We start from the raw sequence: 19,770 nt of genomic DNA on the forward strand, positions 1-19,770 counted from the left end.
CATGAATGTGCAGCTGAGAAATCTGCATGTGATGCAATCATGTCAACATGGAGCAGGGTCTCAGAGGAAAGTTTCCAACTCTCTGTAACGGCATTTGACATGAGAACGTAATTAATAAACAAATTAAAAAGACTAACGAGCACCATGCAGACTTTGTACAGGAGGTTCCGTCACTGCTACACTCAATCTGACCACTACCAATAACTCTGTTCCACCAGCATCAGATTTTTCACTTGGTCTTAACCAAAATAAAACTTAAGCTGTAGAACTCATGACTTTCCCTTCAGCCTCAGTTCACTTTGTGTGTGCTGTGTTTGATTAATCCTAAATTTGAATTATGTATGTATAATATTAATATATTAATAATAGAAGAACATCGTGTGTGTCAGGTCTGACCACTGCATCTACTACAGAACACACACAAATGACAAACTGGAATATCTCTAACTTGTATCAATAAAGAACATTACTCAAGTGAAGGTAGCTTTAGGAAGGTTTTTAAGCCTTCTCTGTCTCTCTAACTCTCTCCAAATATACACACACACACACACACACACACACACACACACACACACACAGTGGGTACGGAAAGTATTCAGACCCCTTTAAATTTTTCACTCTTTGTTTCAAAAAGTTCATTTTATTTCTCATTAATGTCACTCAGCACCCCATCTTGACAGAAAAAAACAGAAATGTAGAAATGTTTGCAAATTTATTAAAAAAGAAAAACAAATATCACATGGTCATAAGTATTCAGACCTTTTGCTCAGTATTGAGTAGAAGCACCCTTTTGAGCTAGTACAGCCATGAGTCTTCTTGGGAATGATGCAACAAGTTTTTCACACCTGGATTTGGGGATCCTCTGCCATTCTTCCTTGCAGATCCTCTCCAGTTCTGTCAGGTTGGATGGTGAACGTTGGTGGACAGCCATTTTCAGGTCTCTCCAGAGATGCTCAGTTGGGTTTAGGTCAGGGCTCTGGCTGGGCCAGTCAAGAATGGTCACAGAGTTGTTCCGAAGCCACTCCTTTGTTATTTTAGCTGTGTGCTTAGGGTCATTGTTTTGTTGGAAGGTGAACCTTCGGCCCAGTCTGAGGTCCTGAGCACTCTGGAAGAGGTTTTCTTCCAGGATATCTCTGTACTAGGATATATCATCTTTCCTTCAATTGCAACCAGTCGTCCTGTCCCTGCAGCTGAAAAACACCCCCATAGCATGATGCTGCCACCAGCATGTTTCACTGTTGGGATTGTATTGGGCAGGTGATGAGCAGTGCTTGGTTTTCGCCACACATACGTCTCATCAGACCAGAGAATCTTATTTCTCATAGTCTGGGAGTTTTTCATGTGTTTTTTTGGCAAACTCTATGCAGGCTTTCATATGTCTTGCACTGAGGAGACGCTTCAGTCGTTGACTTTGTGGAACTTTCTCAAATCTCCCTACTGCATCTCTGGAGCTCAGCCACAGTGATCTTTGGGTTCTTCTTTCCCTTTCTCACCAAGGCTCTCTCCCATGATTGCTCAGTTTGGCTGGACAGCCAGGTCTAGGAAGAGTTCTGGTCGTCCCAAACTTCTTCCATTTAAGGATTATGGAGGCCACTGTGCTCTTAGCAACCTTGAGTGCTGCAGAAATTCTTTTGTAACCTTGGCCAGATCTGTGCCTTGCCACAATTCTGTCTCTGAGCTCCTTGGGCAGTTCCTTCGACCTCATGATTCTCATTTGCTCTGACACGCACTGTGAGCTGTAAGGTCTTATATAGACAGGTGTGTGCCTTTCCTAATCAAATCCAATCAGTTTAATTAAACACAGCTGGACTCCAATGAAGGAGTAGAACCATCTCAAGGAGGATCAGAAGAAATGGACAGCATGTGAGTTAAATATGAGTGTCACAGAAAATGGTCTGAATACTTATGACCATGTGATATTTCAGTTTTTCTTTTTTAAGAAATTTGCAAAAAGTTCTACATTTCTGTTTTTTTCTGTCAAGATGGGGTGCTGAGTGACATTAATGAGAAATAAAAGCACCAGTTGCACTTCTCCTTAGTGCAGTGAGCTCAGTGATTATACTTCCAGCTAAGCTATAAATTTCTGCCTCTAGTTCACTTGTTCAAGCCATGAGAAGTGAAAGGTCAGCGTAAAACTTTAAGCGCAGTCACCATTACTGTAGTCACTGAACAGGAATAAGAAATTTCCTTTACACTGAAGCTGATGAATCAGTGCTTGGATTAACTCTGTGATGGAATGAGGAACTCTGGATGGGGAAGAAGGAATGACTGGAAACTGTTGTGACGATGGCTTAACGAGTTCCACTGCTGAGCTTAGTTCACACAGTCACAGTGATTTTGTGTGCGTGTGCATGCACACACACACACACAAAGTCAATTACAGTCAATTAAAAACAGAAATGTTGGCTAATTAAACTAGAATGGAAAGTCCTTATGTAGGAACTCACTGCAGCAACAGTCAATACACCTTCATTAGTGAGATTCCATTCTTTCATTTTTTAAATATTTTGTCTGTCTTTATTTTTGATGACAGACTCGATCCTCCTGGACGTGTCATCCTCAGACCGGTGGAGAGATTCTTCCTGGATGGTTCTTGTATTCTTGCTCCATCTTCTGCCTTAAAATACTCCTAATTAATAACTAATAAGTTTTTTGCTGAAAAATTAGTTCACTGAACTTAGGTTGAATAGTAATTTCAACATTGTTTATGAAAGGCCTTTTTTGAAATGTAAAATTGAACTGAAATGTTTACTGAATTTGAGAAAAGAAAGACAGATTTACATTTGTCAGTTTAAAGAGTCACTTCTTCATTTAAGGACTCTCTAAACTCTCAGTGTGTGTGTGTGTGTGTGTGTGTGTGTGTGTGTGTATAACCTTCAGTTGCTCCACAGTGTTTTCATTATAATGAGCAGAAACAACCTTCACATGTGTTAAAGACACAGCAAATTCACATCATAACTGTTTTCTTCAAACAACAAAAAGAAGAGTTTTAATCCTAAGTCTGCTCCTGCTCTGTTTGTTTCTTTAAAAATGAATTTAATGAGTTGAGTGAACTTTATTTTGCTGTAAATACAACACTGACATATACAGCAACCATCTTATAAGAAGTTATGATGAAGCTAACAGTCCCTTATCTCCACCTCCAGCAGCTACATGATGATTCACGTGGAGTGGTGTCTGTGTGCAGGGTTGCCTCTCTTTTAGCTCTGTGTTTGGTCTCCACCAGCTCCTGTGGCTCTTTAGCTGTTGAATGCTCCACCATGTTCACCAGCTGCTCTCTGACTGAGTCTGTCTGCTGTTCGCTGTGAAAGGTCTGTGGAAGCAAAACAAACTGAAAGATGCTAAACCGCTCAGTAGAGCTGAGGACGGCTGTAGAATGAGATCATCGGTGTGAGCAACACCTGTAAGTTAACACACAGTCATTGGACCTGTTGTTGAGATGAAATATTGAGTGCAGCTTTAAGCAGAGTGGTTGAAGGTTGAGGAGTGAATAAAGAAGAGGCTCAGTTATAGTAACAAGACTTTGTATTTTGTTTTTCACCCACAGATTGAACATATTCAAACTCACTGCACGACATTTCTCTTCATCACACAGAGGATATGAAGGTTGTCTTGTTCCCAGGTTCCTGTTTGCCTGTGGCATTAGTGAGGGAGCAGTTTAAAGTCCACCCACACTCACTCCAACAGTAAACTGATGTTTTTTTGTTTTTTTTTTTAAATTCCCCCTTAATCACAGATCAAATCTTTTGCAGCATTCCTCTGTGTATTTAGCAGCACCAGGGCTCAGTACTCTAACTGGTCTTTATTTATGCCTCAAATCTGTTGTGCTGAAGAACTTCTACACTTCACACTGATTCCTAATCGTTTGTGAAAGTGCAACTTCAGAGGTGGCAAAGTGCTCCCACGTTGTCTTTATGGCTCCTGACTCAGGAGCTCATATCACAGAAATACACTTGTTTTCCAGTCAGCCGTCTTTCAGCAGCAGACCAAAGTTCACAGGTTCTTACAATTACAAGTTTATCTGACAGAACTTCAATAAATGAGGCTAACAAAGCTTCAGAGGACCTGTCATAGAAAACATCGACGCAGCCAACAGTCCTCCAGTCCAACTAAATAAAAGCATGGTTGTATAAATGTTGTTGAGTCACTATGACGCACAATATTAAAACAGTGAAAGAGTAAAATGTGTGAGGCAGAACAAATTAAGAAATATAGCAGAAAACAGCTGAGTACATATTCTGTAGAAGCAGGAGTATCAGTTTTGCTTACCTCTATAAATTTCAACACATTGGGAAGCAGAACTTAGCAGGAAGTCTGTATCTGTTTTCCAGACCACAATTACATAAGCTAGGTACTGTGGAAACCAGCAGGGAAACTTTTCTTCATGTAATCCATCTCATATAAAATGAGTCACACTGTCATAATGTTCAGCCTAAACATATTTAACTAATTGGGTTTGACAAAAGAAGCTGGTTAACTGCCAACAAGTCCTCAATCCAACACAACAAGTCATTTATCAGAGTAAAATGAATCAGTGTTGTGTTGCTGTCGCTGCAGAGATGCCACTGTTGGTCCACTGCTTTGCTCCAGACTGGAATATCTCAACAACCATCAAACAGTTGGTCATAAAACCTTATTCAGATGATCATTATAACCAGAGGATGAAGCTTGAGACTTTTGTGATTGCTTGAGACTTCCTGTAGCGCCACCAGCTGGTTGACACGTTACATTCACAGTGAAATCTCTTGACAACTATAGAATAAGACACGATGAAGCTTGGTCCAGACGCTCAGGTCCTCCTTATCTTCACCTGCTCACAATATCTTAACTGGAACAAACCTGAATACAGAATATGCATCCATGGTCCCAAGACAACGTATCCTAACGACCAGTGATCCCAGCTTTTCATCTACCACCACCGCTAACTAGCAGATGGACTGGCACCTAGTCGATGGACTTGTATGTAGTAGATGGACAGCTAACTAGTAGATAAACTGTTTATTAGTAGATGGACTGGTTACCAGAAGATGGACTGGTTACTAGTAGGTGGACTGGTAACAAGTAGATTAACCAGGTACTGGCAGACGGATTGGTAACTTGCAGATGGACTGGTTACTAGAAGATGTACTTTTTACTAGTAGATGGACCAGTAACTAGAAGTTGGACCAGTTACTAGTAGATGGAATGTTTACTAGTAGATGGACCGGTAACTAGTAGATGGACTGTTTACTAGTTGATGAACCGGTAACTAGCAGATGGACTGGTTACTAGAAGATGGACTGGTTACTAGAAGGTGGACTGGTAGCTAGTAGATTAACCAGTTACTGGCAGACGGATTGGTAACTTGCAGATGGACTGGTTACTAAAAGATGGACTGTTAACTAGTAGATGAACTGTTTGGACTGCTGGTTTGGACTGGTTACTAGTAATGACTCTTCCTGTTCCACCAGCATCAGAGTTTCACTTGGTCTTAACCAAAATAAAACTGAACCTGTAGAACTCATGACTTTCCCTTCAGCCTCAGTTTTCTTTGTGTGTGCTGTGTTTGATTAATCCTAAATTTGAATTGTGTATGTATGATATAATAGAAGAACATCATGTGTATCAGGTCCTCCATCCTCTGTGTGAATGCCCAGTTTTAAGGCCTGAGCTGATGTTTGTATTTGCTGACACTGACACAGTCGTCTTCTTCCATCATAGTTGAGATAACAAGGCTACAATTATTTGTTGATTGATTGTTCAGTGTTTTAAATGTCAGACAACAGTGAAAATGTGTCATTATTCTGATAATTTCTTGTTTGCGTGACTAGCTGTCAAAAATACAAAGATGCTGACTTTGTTATTATTCAAAACTATAGAAAACGATGATTAAAATATTCACACGAGGCTGAAAGAGGTCTGGAACGAGTTTTTGAATAAACCACTAAACGATTAATCATTTATCAAACTTGTTGTCAATTAATCTTCTGTCAATCAGTGCAGGTTGGTTTGTGGGTGCCTGGGGAGGTCATGAAACTGCCATATACAATGGAGGTCAGTAGGGACCCAAGAGTTAGCATGCTAATGTTAGCAATGACCTCAGAGCTCCTAGCATTGCTTCGCTAACAGAAACATGTTCATGGTTGAGATTAAGAAAAGATTGTTGTCACCGTTAAAAGAAACGAGTGCTGACAGTCTTTAATATTTCACTCATCACCAGAATAAGTGGTTTCTGCAGAATTATCTAAGACCCAGGTGCGTAGAGAGACACACTGATTTATAGAGAACAGCTGATACTTCCTAGTGTGAGTGGCAGCTAACAGCTAGCACTTCCTCCAGCTGCCGTCCATGCTGCTGGTCTCTGGGGGAAAACACATAGGGCAGGTGTATGAAATAGTGATATGTTCCCAACCAGTTAGTTAGTTAGTTTAAATCTTAGAAATATCTTTCCTGCAAACAATGCAAGTTCATGGGGTTTTGACTTCTGGTCTGGACTCCACATTGTGTCTGCCTGTGATCCACCTGTCTGTTTCATCTCAATCTGACACCATCATTTTCACACCGAAATGATAAGATTTCAAACTAGTTGACTTTTAATAAAAAAACATTGTATTTTCAAAATAAATATGTTTTAATAGTTACACTAAAAACAACAGAAAAAGACTATTATTACTGTAAAACATCTTACAGCACCAATAAATATATTAATGTGAAAATATACTAAAATGTGTTGCTGTACAAGCTCAAGAAAAAGTCATTTAAATACATGTAGAATGTAGTCACGATGAGGAGCGGAGAGGCGTCGGCCAGCAGCCGGTCTCAGGCCGCTGGTCTGAGGGTGGCGGCGCAGGAACAGCTGTGGCACAGCTGGCGCTAACAGAGACACAGACAGGATTCGGGAGAGGACGTTTTCTGTGCAGCAGCTTCAGGCTACAAGCATCGGATAATGAGAACCTTCAGCATGACTCAGCTTGAGAACATCACAGCCTTGTGTGGACGGATAAATGTGAATAGACCTGGTCTAAAGTCTTATATACACAGGACAGTCAGTAACTGACTGGTTGAGCTCCTGTCAGTCAGGGAGTGTTTCAGTGTAGATGTTTTAATTTTACTGTTTTCCCTCAAATTAATTTAACTAATCTCACTTGTTTACACTGGGTGAAGCTTCAGCTCTTCTTGTTTTCTCTTCCTCTTCGGCTGTTAGCTGGAAACATGCTGCTGATGTCTGACTGACACACATATATACTGTATTTAAGGGTTTAGCTTAGAGTGTTACTTCAGGATTGTTCTAGTTGTCTTAGGCGATGTAAGGGTTCTAATTACTAATCTGTTCTGTGTCACATGATTAGCTCCCAGCTCCAGGACATTAGATCTGAGCCAGTTATAATATTTAATAAATAGACATAATATATGGTGACACATAGTGTATTAGTGACCTTATTTATATATCAGCATTTTAATTGTAACGTCTGATGTTTCTTCAACACTGTTCATCATCATCATCATTCTAATATGTCAGGTCTTCTCCTCGTGTGGTAACAGTTACAGGTTTTGATTTGTGCTGTATCCTCCTGAACCACAGTTTAACACTGTGACACGATGTTAGCGCCTTGGTGAAACACTGTGCCACGTCACCGCCCTCAGACCAGAGGCCTCAGTCTGATTGGACAGTCTTCACTTGGTTTAGGTCCGAGCTGATCAGTGGCTATGAGACTCCTTCAGTCCTCAGTATGACGTGTCTTCGGGTCCACAAGTGCAAAACCACATGTCCACCACCCCAGTCCAGAATGAGAAACACCTGTGCTGGGCGCTCCATTCCCACATGTTGGTGGCTGGGGTTACTATCGGTCAACAGGCCCACCATGATCCCCCTCCGGCTGGTGTGAAACACAGCTTTCGTTTAAATCAGGAATGTCAAAGCTTTGTCTTTCAGTCACAGTCATACGTGTTCTCCATTCAGTCTCCAGACAGACTGAAAACAAAAATTAACACTGCATATAAATATATAACACAGAATACTGGACATATTCTATAAATTAGATGTAGTGTACTAGACAGAGGGATATCTACACAGATGGTTTATGATGAACTGCTCTGTTGTGGACGTGACGATTTCTTTGGAACACATACAAAGCCAATAAATAAGGAAACTGGAAGGTTGTGGATTTCTACAGTGAGGTGCTGATCTGCTCTGAGATCAGTTCGTCTGGTTTCTTCTTCTACGTAGAAACTACAGTAATATCCCTTTAGACAGCCTGGTCTCAATACATGTTGTGAAAGAAACACAATACCTCAAAGTGTAAATAATAAACTCTGTGCACAAAGAGAGACCCGACCAGGGAGAGGTCACCTGAAGGAGGCGGGAACAGGAAGAGGCGGGGCATCGTTACCTTTGACCCTGATAGGCCAAACTCTAACCCAGTTTAAACACTGAATCAGACCTTTTTTACTTCACCATCATCTGATCTGTAGTCCAGCCTTCATCAAGTAACCCCTCCCTGGGGGAAGAGAGTCATCTTCACATTATCCATCACCACAGCACGAGACCACAGTCACTTCAGGTGTGTCCTCACACCTGCTGAAGCGGGTCCATACAGTGGAGACACAACTTCACATCATGTCACAGAGGAAACAGTCGTTGGACCTGCCATTCAGTTCAAGTACAACAGGCACTCCTCCCCCTCCTCGTCCTCCCTCTGCCCCCCCCACCCCCCTCAGTCTCTTCAGAGGCGGATTCGGCTCCTGCTGCACTGCTCCATGAAGTCGTGGTCACCAGTTTTTCTTACTCAGAAATATTTAAGATGTTCATATCCACAGCAGACCAGCATCCAGTGAAGTGTTACATAAAATAAAAGATTTCTTCTCTCAGTTCCACTCGAGCGGAACACCACTGAGAGGTTTCCCATTCACACGCCGGCGGCGTATTCGTTTGCTTTAAATAGTGTCTTTTTTACGTAGCAGCAATACACATTGTCGATGTACTTATAGTATATGTACATATATATTAATATCATCAGGCTGAAAACTGACAGTGGCAAGATCTGCATCCAGAGTGTCCTGTCTTGCTTTGTCGTCTCTTGTCCTTGCAGGGAATGCATCCTCAGGTTTCAAAGTGCTGTGCCAAAAAAAGAATTCCTTCATAACAGTGTTGCTGGTCTCATCTCCGCGGTTTGTCACATCTGTGGAAGCAAAGAGGAGAATCTGGTTAAGTGACAAGCCTCGTCTCACAGATTACAACACAACTACTCCATGCAACAAAACAAACAGGGGCAGAACAGGAAGTAGAGGTGATAGTGGGGGGGGGGGGGGGGGGGTTTATAGATGATCTGGGTCAATTTCCACCACTTGTTTTTTTTTCTGCTGGACAGTTAAAGGTTTGGTCTCTGGTCTCATGTCTCTATGTTTTCTGAGCCTGTGGCGGCTAAGCAGCAGGACTCAGGGGGGTGAGGTTATAGCAGGAACAGTAGGGGGGGGGGGTTGTGTGGGGTGGGGGATCAAGCACCTAACCAGAGACCCCCCACCCTTAGGTCGCCTCCACCCTCTCTCCTGAACACTGAGCAGCCAGTTGGAATCATGTCAGTGGTCACTCCCCCCAGAAGTGTGTGGCTCTCTAAATCCAAAGCAGTGTGGGGGGCCCTCAGGGTCAGAGGTCATGGAAGGGGCTGGGTCGGGGGAGGTCGTGAAACACAGCCTTCGTAACTCGGGGCAGCGTTCCCAGCAGCTCTGTGCTGCAGATTTAACCTCCGCTCATTAGTGTTGATGCAAACGACACACACGAGCAGAGAGCAGCAGCAGCATGAACACATCAGCAACACCCCCCACCCCAACCCCCGTCAGCACGGACTAACATGCACACCCCCCCCACAGGTACATAAATATATCTATATATATATAAATAGCCAAGCTACGATCTTAATAAAGGCCCGCTGATGAACTCTTCCCCCTGAGAGCTTTCAGCCTTATCCCATGGTCTTCATCAGGATTTTCATCAATGGACTTTTTCTCAGTGTGAGTTGAAATTGCTGAGCAGACTCTATTTTATCAGGTTCCTACTGTATTTCCCACAAAACAGTCACTGACATGGCAGGAAATAGGGGGAAGAGATGGAGGTGTCACATGCAGCGGAGGTCCCCCAACCAAAGTCCAGTAAGGACGTAGAGGTTGTGTCATGAGATTGAGGCACCTTAATTATTCGGCCAATCAGGATGCTGAGAGAGAGTTAAAGTCAGCGTTGACTGGAACTACTTTCTGCTGGAGGAACAGCCACTCTGAGAGTCAGTGGATAGTTATGGGTGAAGGGCATAAAGATCATTTTTTCAATGTTTTGACCCCCGCAAATTAAACTGCACTGACCTCTGTTGTATCAGAGGCAGCCACAGTGCGACCACCCCCAGAGCTAAGTGAGACAATGTGGATGAACAGGCCCTCTACAGGTTTACATGCCGCTCCATGAACTGGCTCACAAAAGACTTTTTATGTTAACCAGCTAAAACACAGAAACAATCTTTTCTTTGTTCATCAAAGAGACAAAAGATTCTCTCTGAACAGCAGCTGCTGAAGAAGCTGAAGATAAACAAACTGTGGAGGTTAGATTTCTGTGTGTGGATGAGAACGCAGTTTATCGCGACCCATAGCTCAGTTTTACTTCAGCGCCCTCTGGTGGCCGCAGCAATAATGACGGGACTGAAGGAGGAAGTCATGTGACCTGGGTCGACAAAACATTGGACTTTAGTTTCGGTTTCACACCAAGAGTCAACGCTGTTTCTTTCACCCACGGTCGTTCTCTAACCTTAACCACGTGTTTATTATTGTTACCAAGACGATGAAGGTCCTCTAAGCCTAACAAGTACGTATTTTAATCTTTCTGTAAACCTAACCAAGTTGTTTTTAGGGCGAACCGTGACCAACCCTTTACCAGGTCATTGTCACATCATAAAGTGGACAGTGATTTTGAACATATTATCTGTGGCGTATCTGCTGTAGGAAACAGGTCAGGGGGCGGGGGCAGACCACCTGAGTGCTGGTTTAGGTTGGAGGAAGTGAACAGTAGATAACGGCTGATCGTTACTTCATCCACAATGACGTTATATGAACATGTGGTCTGGTGTTTCTAACACTAACCCACACTTATAATAATGAATGTTGACGATGTTTAACGTCCGAGCTGAACAACAGTGTCATGCAAACAGATACATGTAATACACAACACATACAAACACTTCAGTGGTAATTTTAAGGAATCATCGACTTTTAAATCGGATGTATCTGACAGGAGACGGAGCGAGCACGGAGCTGCCACAATCCCATCTACAAACACCAACACAACATCACAGAGCAGGAAGAAGAAGGGAGGAGCACGGAGAAGCATGCGTTTCTCAGCAGGAACTCCAGCTACGCTGCAGGCACAGAGATGGGCGGAGAGACAGGCAGACGGGAGGAAAGAGAGGGGGATTCAAGGCACATTGTTTATCGTGATATGTATGGTAAACAAACCTGCAAGTTCTTTCGTTTAACTCAAGTTGCCTGGACTTGCAGTCTAATTGTGTGAATTTGCAGGAACATTTACAGGTGAGAGGGTCCTGCACAAACAAGCGTTTCCTTCTCTCTGAGCAAGGCGCACAGTGGCTGCAAGGGAAGCAAAAAGGGAGAGAGAGAGAGAGAAAGAGATCTAAGCTAGTGCAGCGAATTCTGCAGAAAAGGGCGACACAGACACTCATGCAACACCCCCACCCGCCACCCCACTCACCCCCAACCCTCCCCTCACTGAGATCGCATTGTAAAGACAATATGTGCATTGGTTTACACAGAAGAGGATTTGTGGCTCCAGCAGCCTCAGGCCATTTGGCCCTGTAGTCTGTTCCAGAAGCTTTGCACTAAGTCCACTGCCGTCACGCTCAAAACTTCCTACTTAAACAACAATGAAACATTTTGTGGAAATCAACGAATCCTGAACGGTGACATCATCCTACACTCACAGGTGTCAACAAAAATCAGCTGGTCACTGATCCTGAGCCTCTGTTTCAGAAGGAACACACTTTCATCACATGAAGGAACTGTCTGTCAACTAAATATTCATGCAAGTTTACATTAAATAATTTGTTTTTGTTAAATTCTTGATCACAGCAAGTTTGTACGTCATCACTGCAGAACCAGAACCAGGAGCTGCACAGTCACAGTTCACAGTCAGCTGAGGTAGACACTGTTATCTGTTACAGTGCTGGGTTTATTTAGACAGAAGGTCACATCAGAGACACAACAAGGACAGAACTAGATATATGAAGGAACTATGCTTTGTCTCATCTAAGTGATTTGCTCGGCAGACATTCGGCAGCAGGATCAATTCTGTGTGGCCTTCTACACCTCCTGTATGAAAACAGGAGCAAAACAACCGGAGCTGAACTTATCAGTGAACCTCTCAAGGCTGCAGTGATCTTTAGCTGCATACTCCACATGTCTGTATTTCTCCACTTTCACTGTGAAGGAAATGTGGCATCAGATAAAAAACAAAGCCCCCAAAAGGAAGTAAAAGCAGCAGCAGTGCAGCAGACAGCCTTAAAGATAACCCTTCCCCATAGAGACAGAGAGGAAATGCCATGGAAACTTCATCTCACTGCCACAGAAGTGCAGTTGTTGCATATGTGAAAAAGGACACAGGTAACAGGCCTCGACTCAAAGAGAGGAGACACCTGAGCAGGGGCCAATCAATCCTGCAGGGCTCCATCAATACCTGATCAAACCAAACAGGAGGTGATCAACCGACAGAGCAGCTGCTCTGATCTGGTCCCCTCATTAGCAGAGGCGGATATTGATCCGGTGTGTCAGGATGTGTGTTCCTGCAACTGTAGCACATCCTCTGTAGACCACCTCCACCTCCACCTCCACCTCCATCACAGGCTGGGCGCAGTTCAGCCCCATGATAAACCAGTTCGACTAACATGATGCCATCCCTCCTCAATCAAAGTCTAACCCACCAGGCCACAGCTGGGCACACACACACACACACACACACACGCACACACGCACACACACGCACACACGCACTCCTCTTATCCAATTAAATAACCTGACTTACTGCTGAGAAGCCAAGACACACAAACCCCATGCAAACACACACGCAGGCCTGTGTCAGCTGTGACAGAGTGAGTCCTCCCTTCAGCTCGTCTCCCAGCTCATCCTCTATTTACACCTCTAAAAATAAAAATAGGTTGACTGCGTGACACCTGTCGCTATGATTAGACTGCGGAAGTAGACGAGGGCCGAGGGTCAGGTTTGTGCAACTCAGTGCAGACAGCGGCGGGTGGTCTACGCCTCAATCATTCACGCTGTTATGGCCGCACCATAAAGCAGTAAAGCTGCTGCCATAAAAAGAGCTGAGCTCTGTAAAGAAAGGTGGAGGACAGGATCCACCTCCTACAGGAACCACCACGGTACGTTTCAGTTGAATGACTTTTGAGCTAAACTGTGGCGTCACCAAACACACACTGAACCTTCACTACATGTTGTTTCAGTAGGAGGAGGAGAAGAAGGAGAAGGCGTGAATGAACACGAAGGCACATCCTGTCGGGATGATGTCGCTGCTTCACCCACTTTGACCAACATCAAACACACGTTATAGAAAACCCTGCTTTTCTCTATCCACAGCTACAGAAACACAGAAACACAGAGACACAGAGACACAGAACACGTACTTACTATTCGTTCAGTTCTTGAACTTCTGGCTTCTTCCTGAAATAAAATAGAAGAAGAGTTAGGTTTCTGCTTGTACTGCATCACAGTCACTGTGAGAGGGAGCGTGTGAAATGTGTCTCTTACCTGCAGTCACAGCTCTGATGCTCTGTGAAACTTAAATAAATAGTATGTTGCATCACCATCGGTCTAAACCGCATCACCTTGAAGTGAAACAGAGGACATGAGATGAGGTTTAGATTCACACAGCAGAGTTTAAACACCACAATGAGACCTGAAGTAAACACACATCTGAGATACCAGGCCTCGCCGCTTCACTCTCTCCGCTGCTGGACTGTCTCACACCGTCCAACAAAACTTGGTCCTGATGCCCCCCCCCCTTTTCATAATCCACAGCTACTAACCCTGACTCACTCGTCACTGTGGTTTGACACAATAATCTTAACACAGGGTCCATTTACAAGGTTTTACTGAAGCTCTCAGTCACACTTCATGATCTTCATTAATGAGCAGTGTTTTTATGGAAACGGCTTGTAGTCATAATGTGGCCTGAGTTTGGAAACTCAGTTATGTGATAGATGATGTTGTCATCTCCATGACAACTAATGGCAAACTCCGTCCATTGATGAAGAGCATGAAGCTGAGGTTGAGAGTCTTGGTGATTATCAGGTACTAGCATCAAGCCTCTCAGTGGTCTGTGACTGATTCAGCGCCTTGTTTTATTGGTTAAGTTCAACAAGGTGCCCCACCCCCACCCGCACCAACTCACCTGCAACGTGATGTTGCGGGTTTCTGTGGGAACGCACTCCGTCGCCTCGTCCATGCAGCAGCCTCCGCAGCGCTTGAGGACCACGCAGGACGGCGCGTAGTGGTGCTCCGTGTCCTCTGGATACTCCTGGAAGATGTCCACCAGCACCTCCCTGGGCTGACACATGCTCTTGGTGATGACTTCAGAGATAAGGATGACTAAAAAAGAAGAGATCATTCATCAGCTTTATGACCAGAGAGAAAAGTGAAAAGAATGATGTAAGAATCAACTTCCTGTCTTCTTCAACATTAGGTTATTTATCTAAGAACAGACATTAGGATAAACAGACAGAGCCACAGAACTGAAGCCACTTCTTCTACATCAAACTGGTCCAGAGTCAGGGATGAAACCATGTTCCATGAAGCTCAGATACAGAGCCACTCTCGGTGGCTCTTTACACTACAAACCATATACAAGCCAATTGACTGAGGGACCTGCCTGTGCCCTGTGCAGCCCACAGTAATCCCTCCCACAGTCCACCAGACTGGGTTCCCAGCGACCCCTGGTTAACTCCTGACCCCTGGTTTGTCGGAGCAGCCGTGACCTCAGGCTCTGTGGCGCCAGGCTTCACCTCTGACATGTGACCCCAGGAAGCCCACCCCTGAGTCTCTGCCTCTGGATTAATGCTACAGACTGATTTTCAAAATCCAACAAATAATACAGAGACTGTGACGCATTATTTCCCTCGCCCTGTCCCTGAGACACAGAGAGTTTGCTCAGACTGTGGAGCATTCACACATCACACACACAGATTCATCACACCAGCAGCAGCTCTCACTGAAAAGACTAATAAAATCTCCACTTGCAGTGCCATGTACCTCTCCAGCTCTGAAATGAATGACGCTGCAGGTCTGGCTCCAAGGTGACCTGGCCAGCAGACATGAGCAGCTAAACCCCCACACCTGCTCCAGGACAGAGACTGGCTGGGTGGATCTGGTTCAAAGGACTGTCAGCAGACGGCAGCCTCATGCCAACTCGCTCAACTGGTACTGCATCCAAAACCAAAAGATTTCCTCCGTCTTACATCATCCTGTAACAGATCCTCCTGGAGGTTCGTCACTAAATCTAACAGGACGACCTGAACCAGCCTGAACGTCTCCTCCGGACCAGAACAGCCTGGTACTGACTCCTCTGAGTCACAGAGCTCCATTGTTTCCAGAAACTGTTAAAACACATCAGAGTCTCACTGCAGCTCTGGGAGCCATCTTCCTTCATCATCATCATCATCATCATCATCATCATCATCGAGACACTGTAGTTTATTCTGACTCAGTCACACACCATCCTGCTGCCGCCACAACTACTCACTACTGCACCAAATGTGGATTAATCCGCCGCTGAAAATAGTCCCGTAGAAACTACAGTGAGCAGCTGTTTCAGTAAATTACTGAGCCTTTTAAAAATAAAACTGTATATTTTTTTGTGGATCTTTTCTTGTTGAAAACTGTGTTAGTCTCCATTGTGGCTGAGGTGGATTTAACAAATCTTATCAAAGAGTTCAGAGCTGCGCAGCAGCAGTAATCAGGCCACAGTCTTATCTCCCTGTATATGACAGCGTTTGACAGGTGGTGTGATCTCTGACAGTGTGGGTGCGTGAAGGTCAGCGGCGTGCAGATGGCAGACTTGCTGCTCCACAAACACCAACCACACAACCTGTCCACTGAAGCCGCCTGTACCGACTGGCCTGTGTCTCTGTTCATCACCAGTCAACAGGACAAACCTTGGCCCTCAACACAACGTTGTCTGTCACTGTCAGATAAACATGAGTATGAACCGAGGCTGACAGTCGGCTCGTGTGCTGACTGTGATCCTCCACCACAAAAAGGTGAGAAAAAACAGAAACCGAAACTGGAACAGCTGCAGATTATTGCGGAGGCCTTGGCAGATTTCCACCTTCTCTCTCACATTAACTCCAGGAGCCGGTTTCACAAAGACATTTCAGACTGGTCTGTAGCGTTAGGCCAGTCTTCGTTTTTCTCACAGATTAGTCTAATGTTAATAAGACCGTTTCACAAAGACAACGCTGACTCATTTTCAGCCAAAACCATTAGACACCTTACCTCCAGGCTAACTCAGGTCTGAGACCAATGTTACCATGGTAACAATCAATGACACCTGCGCTGATCAGTAGCACCAAACAACAAAAAAGAGTAAAAATGGCTCATAATTTGTGGTTTGCTAACACTGTTATGGAGAAAAGTCCAAATCAGATTTTTATTTTTTCACTCTTCGCTGAACTTCCAAAGTTAAACGTCCTTGTAACTGTTGAATTCTCCCAAAAGACAAACAGTTTCTGCTGAGGGTAAACGGAGCTCAGCAGCTGGATGCGGTTCCTCAGTCTGCTATTTTTTTTTTATTTTGAAAAAAGTCTTGATTTACCCAGAAATCATTGTACCACAGTCCGGCTTAAGACAGCCGAGAACTAAACTGCTTTGTGCAACGGATGAATTTAGACGTCTATCTAAAGTCTGACTATTTGTTCTATCTGAGCCACAGTCAAAGTCTGTCTTTGTGAAACCTGAATACTGTTTTGAAATCAGCACCGGTTTTATGGCAACTCCAAAGTCCCAGGTAAGACATTTGAGTGTTGGACCAGGTGAGACTGAGACCTTTGACCGCTGGGACTTTGATTCCCGTCTGCTCGGTACAGAAAACAACCCTCAGCTCACAGTGAGGAACAAATACACCTACACCTGTCAAAGATCCAGACCTTTAGAGAAACTACTGAAGATAAACTTTTCATGTCATGTCCACTAGGTGGCCCTGTGGTCATAAGCTCTGTTACAGACACTTACCTTCATTTTTACTCTTCTCCACTCCCTTGTTAATGCTGGCAGTCTGTAAGAGATCAGAGCAGGATTTAATCTTTCTCATTGAAGTCAGCACGGCCATCATACACATATCATCATCATCATCATCATCATCATCATCATCATCATCATCAACATCAAATCTTCCTCCTTCATTTTTACTGCTAGAGCACATGGTACATGCAAAGCTTTCATTTTCAGAATGAATTCTGTCACTACAGGTGTCAAACACCTTGTTATAGTCTTTTCCCTCCTTTCTATCACTGACTTAACCGGGTAACAGCTCTGTCAAGTTACACACACACAGGAGGAGCAAGACTGACTCCCCTTCGAAATAAAAAAAAATGTGAGGCTACCTTTAATGAAGAGATAAGAAATTAAGTTTCAATGGAAATTCTACATCACTTGAAAATGGAACAGTCTGCGCTCGTGTTTTAATCATTAGAAGATAAAAGTAAAGAGTTGTAGCAACACTGAGGTGATGGGGTTAAAGTTAACCCTGCAAATTAGATTAACCCTGACTCTGACCAGAATCAGTTCACATTCATTCACAGTTCATGCAAAACTGAGGAAAGCTAAAATCAGTTTTGATTAAAAAAAAAAAAAAAAAAGACGCGTTCATTTCTATTCAATGTGCGTGCATATGGCTGTTTTATTTTGAAAGGTCCGACAGGAAGCGGCCTTTGTTTTGATCGTATAACGTTGACGTGAAGAATCGCCATCCCTGGAAGATCTGCGTTCACCTTATGTGGCTGCTGTAACCGGCGCAGATATTGCGTGAGAAAGCAGCTCGGCCTGCGTGGGAACTTGGTGGGCTTCCCGCAGGGCGGCGGGACAGGAGAAACCGGGTCTCAGCTTCCTCACGCTGCGGATCACCGTGAGAAAAAAAATAGACTGGGACTCAACCCTGCGGCTGAATAGCAGAGCACTGACTGTTCAGCTCCGAGGAAGGCGCGCCTCCAGCAGAACCCCGTTCACAAAACTATCACTTTTATGCTCACCCTCCGAAAAATATTAACAAGCCATTACATTAATGATGACTGAGAAACTTTTTGTGGATCTGATGAGTTAATATTCAGGTCGGCGCGCAGGCAACACACCAAGCAGCATTGAGTTAATCAAAACCACAACTTTAAGACTTATTCCCACGTCTGTTCCACCCAGTTTACTGGGCCGTAGACAACGAGGATCACACCAAATGAAGGCTTTATTTCTATAGGAATAAATTCTCCAATATGTGCCGAAATGAAATGACTGTCTGTCAGAGTCAAAACACCCTTGATACTTATTTAATAAAGCGTTTCTCTGAGGTTTTATACAGTAAATCTTAACCTGACTGACTTTAAATAGAGTCTGGCTTTGTTAAACAAAAAAGAAGGGCATGTACTGTTTCAACAAAAAGAACAGAGACGGAGGATTATATATTATATACGATATTTAACCCACACAGGAAAAAAACTGCATTTATTAACACGTGTAATTTCAGGTTTTTTTTTATAAAGAGACAATATTTCCCTGTGTGATTATTGATGAGCACATTGTTATCTTTGTGTTAAATACATGTGTCACAGTCAGAATAACCGAGGCGACAAAGCAGCTCAGTTGAGAGAGAAAGAGAGAGAGAGAGAGAGAGAGAGAGAGAGAGAGAGAGCACCCGTCCCCATGCAATAGTTAATATCAGCATGAAGACTCACCTTTACAGTGGGAAGGTGAAGAACCGCTGCCAACAGGATCTGTACCAAACTGACAACAAAGTTCATGGTTGTAATTCCACACGATGAGACCTGAAACCTCTGCGGTCGTTGAAGAGTCAAAAAAAAATCTACCGATACCAACACAAAAAAACACAGTCAAAAGATGAAAAACGAATATTTTAAAAAACCGCGGCAAATCTTGGCTATAGTAAAAGCAAATCCATATCCACACGCATGTGGCTCGTTCACAGAGAGACTTCCAAGGTCTCCCAGCAGCGCTCCGCTGGAAACCTTACCATCCAACAACGACACTATGACGGGCTCTAAAATCCACGCTGGACCCGGGACCTCAGCAACACACAGCGGTCCTCCGGTGACAGTGGGAGCGGGAGACGGGGCGGATCAGATCACCAACTTTACGCACCGGTGTCTCTGCGCGCATTGATCCCGCAGCATGAAGGTGTGTGGAGGAGGGAGCAGCCCCTGTTCGCCGGTATGAAGTGATCCTGCAGCCTCCGTGTGTAAACCTGCCTCAGTGTGTGTCTGACTGAGTCCGCTCTGAGCTGTGCCTCGGCCTCTCCTCTATAGGAAGCTGTTCGGGGGGAGAATCGACTGCAGCGTGTCCCCGTGTCAGCAGCGGTACCAGCCTCTCTCTCGTCTTCTCACTCCTCTTGGCGGCTGCTGCTGGAGCTCATGCGTTATTAAAGGTTACCGGCATCAGCAGCAGAGGATCACTGAGAGAGGCGGGACGGCTGGAGGCAGCCAATGGCAGAGAGAGGGAAAGCGGGGCGGG

At 44.2% G+C, this 19,770-nt stretch overlaps 1 protein-coding gene across 1 annotated transcript; it reads right to left on the bottom strand.

The window, feature by feature from the left end:
- Positions 1-6,549: 6,549 nt before the first annotated feature.
- vegfaa (vascular endothelial growth factor Aa) lies at positions 6,550-19,652 on the bottom strand. The gene is made up of 7 exons (XM_023418642.2): positions 18,978-19,652; positions 17,269-17,311; positions 14,435-14,631; positions 13,792-13,868; positions 13,672-13,704; positions 11,473-11,604; positions 6,550-9,158 (listed from the first exon to the last, which is right to left on the bottom strand). Exons 1-7 carry the CDS (start codon positions 19,041-19,043, stop codon positions 9,137-9,139), a joined length of 570 nt encoding a protein of 189 aa, XP_023274410.1. The 5' UTR covers positions 19,044-19,652; the 3' UTR covers positions 6,550-9,136.
- Positions 19,653-19,770: the final 118 nt, after the last annotated feature.

The sequence above is a fragment of the Seriola lalandi genome, unplaced genomic scaffold, assembly GCF_002814215.2.
Source record: "Seriola lalandi dorsalis isolate HSWRI2012SDOR001 ecotype SW California unplaced genomic scaffold, Sedor1 jcf7180002054583, whole genome shotgun sequence".
Classification (NCBI taxonomy): Eukaryota; Metazoa; Chordata; class Actinopteri; order Carangiformes; family Carangidae; genus Seriola; species Seriola lalandi.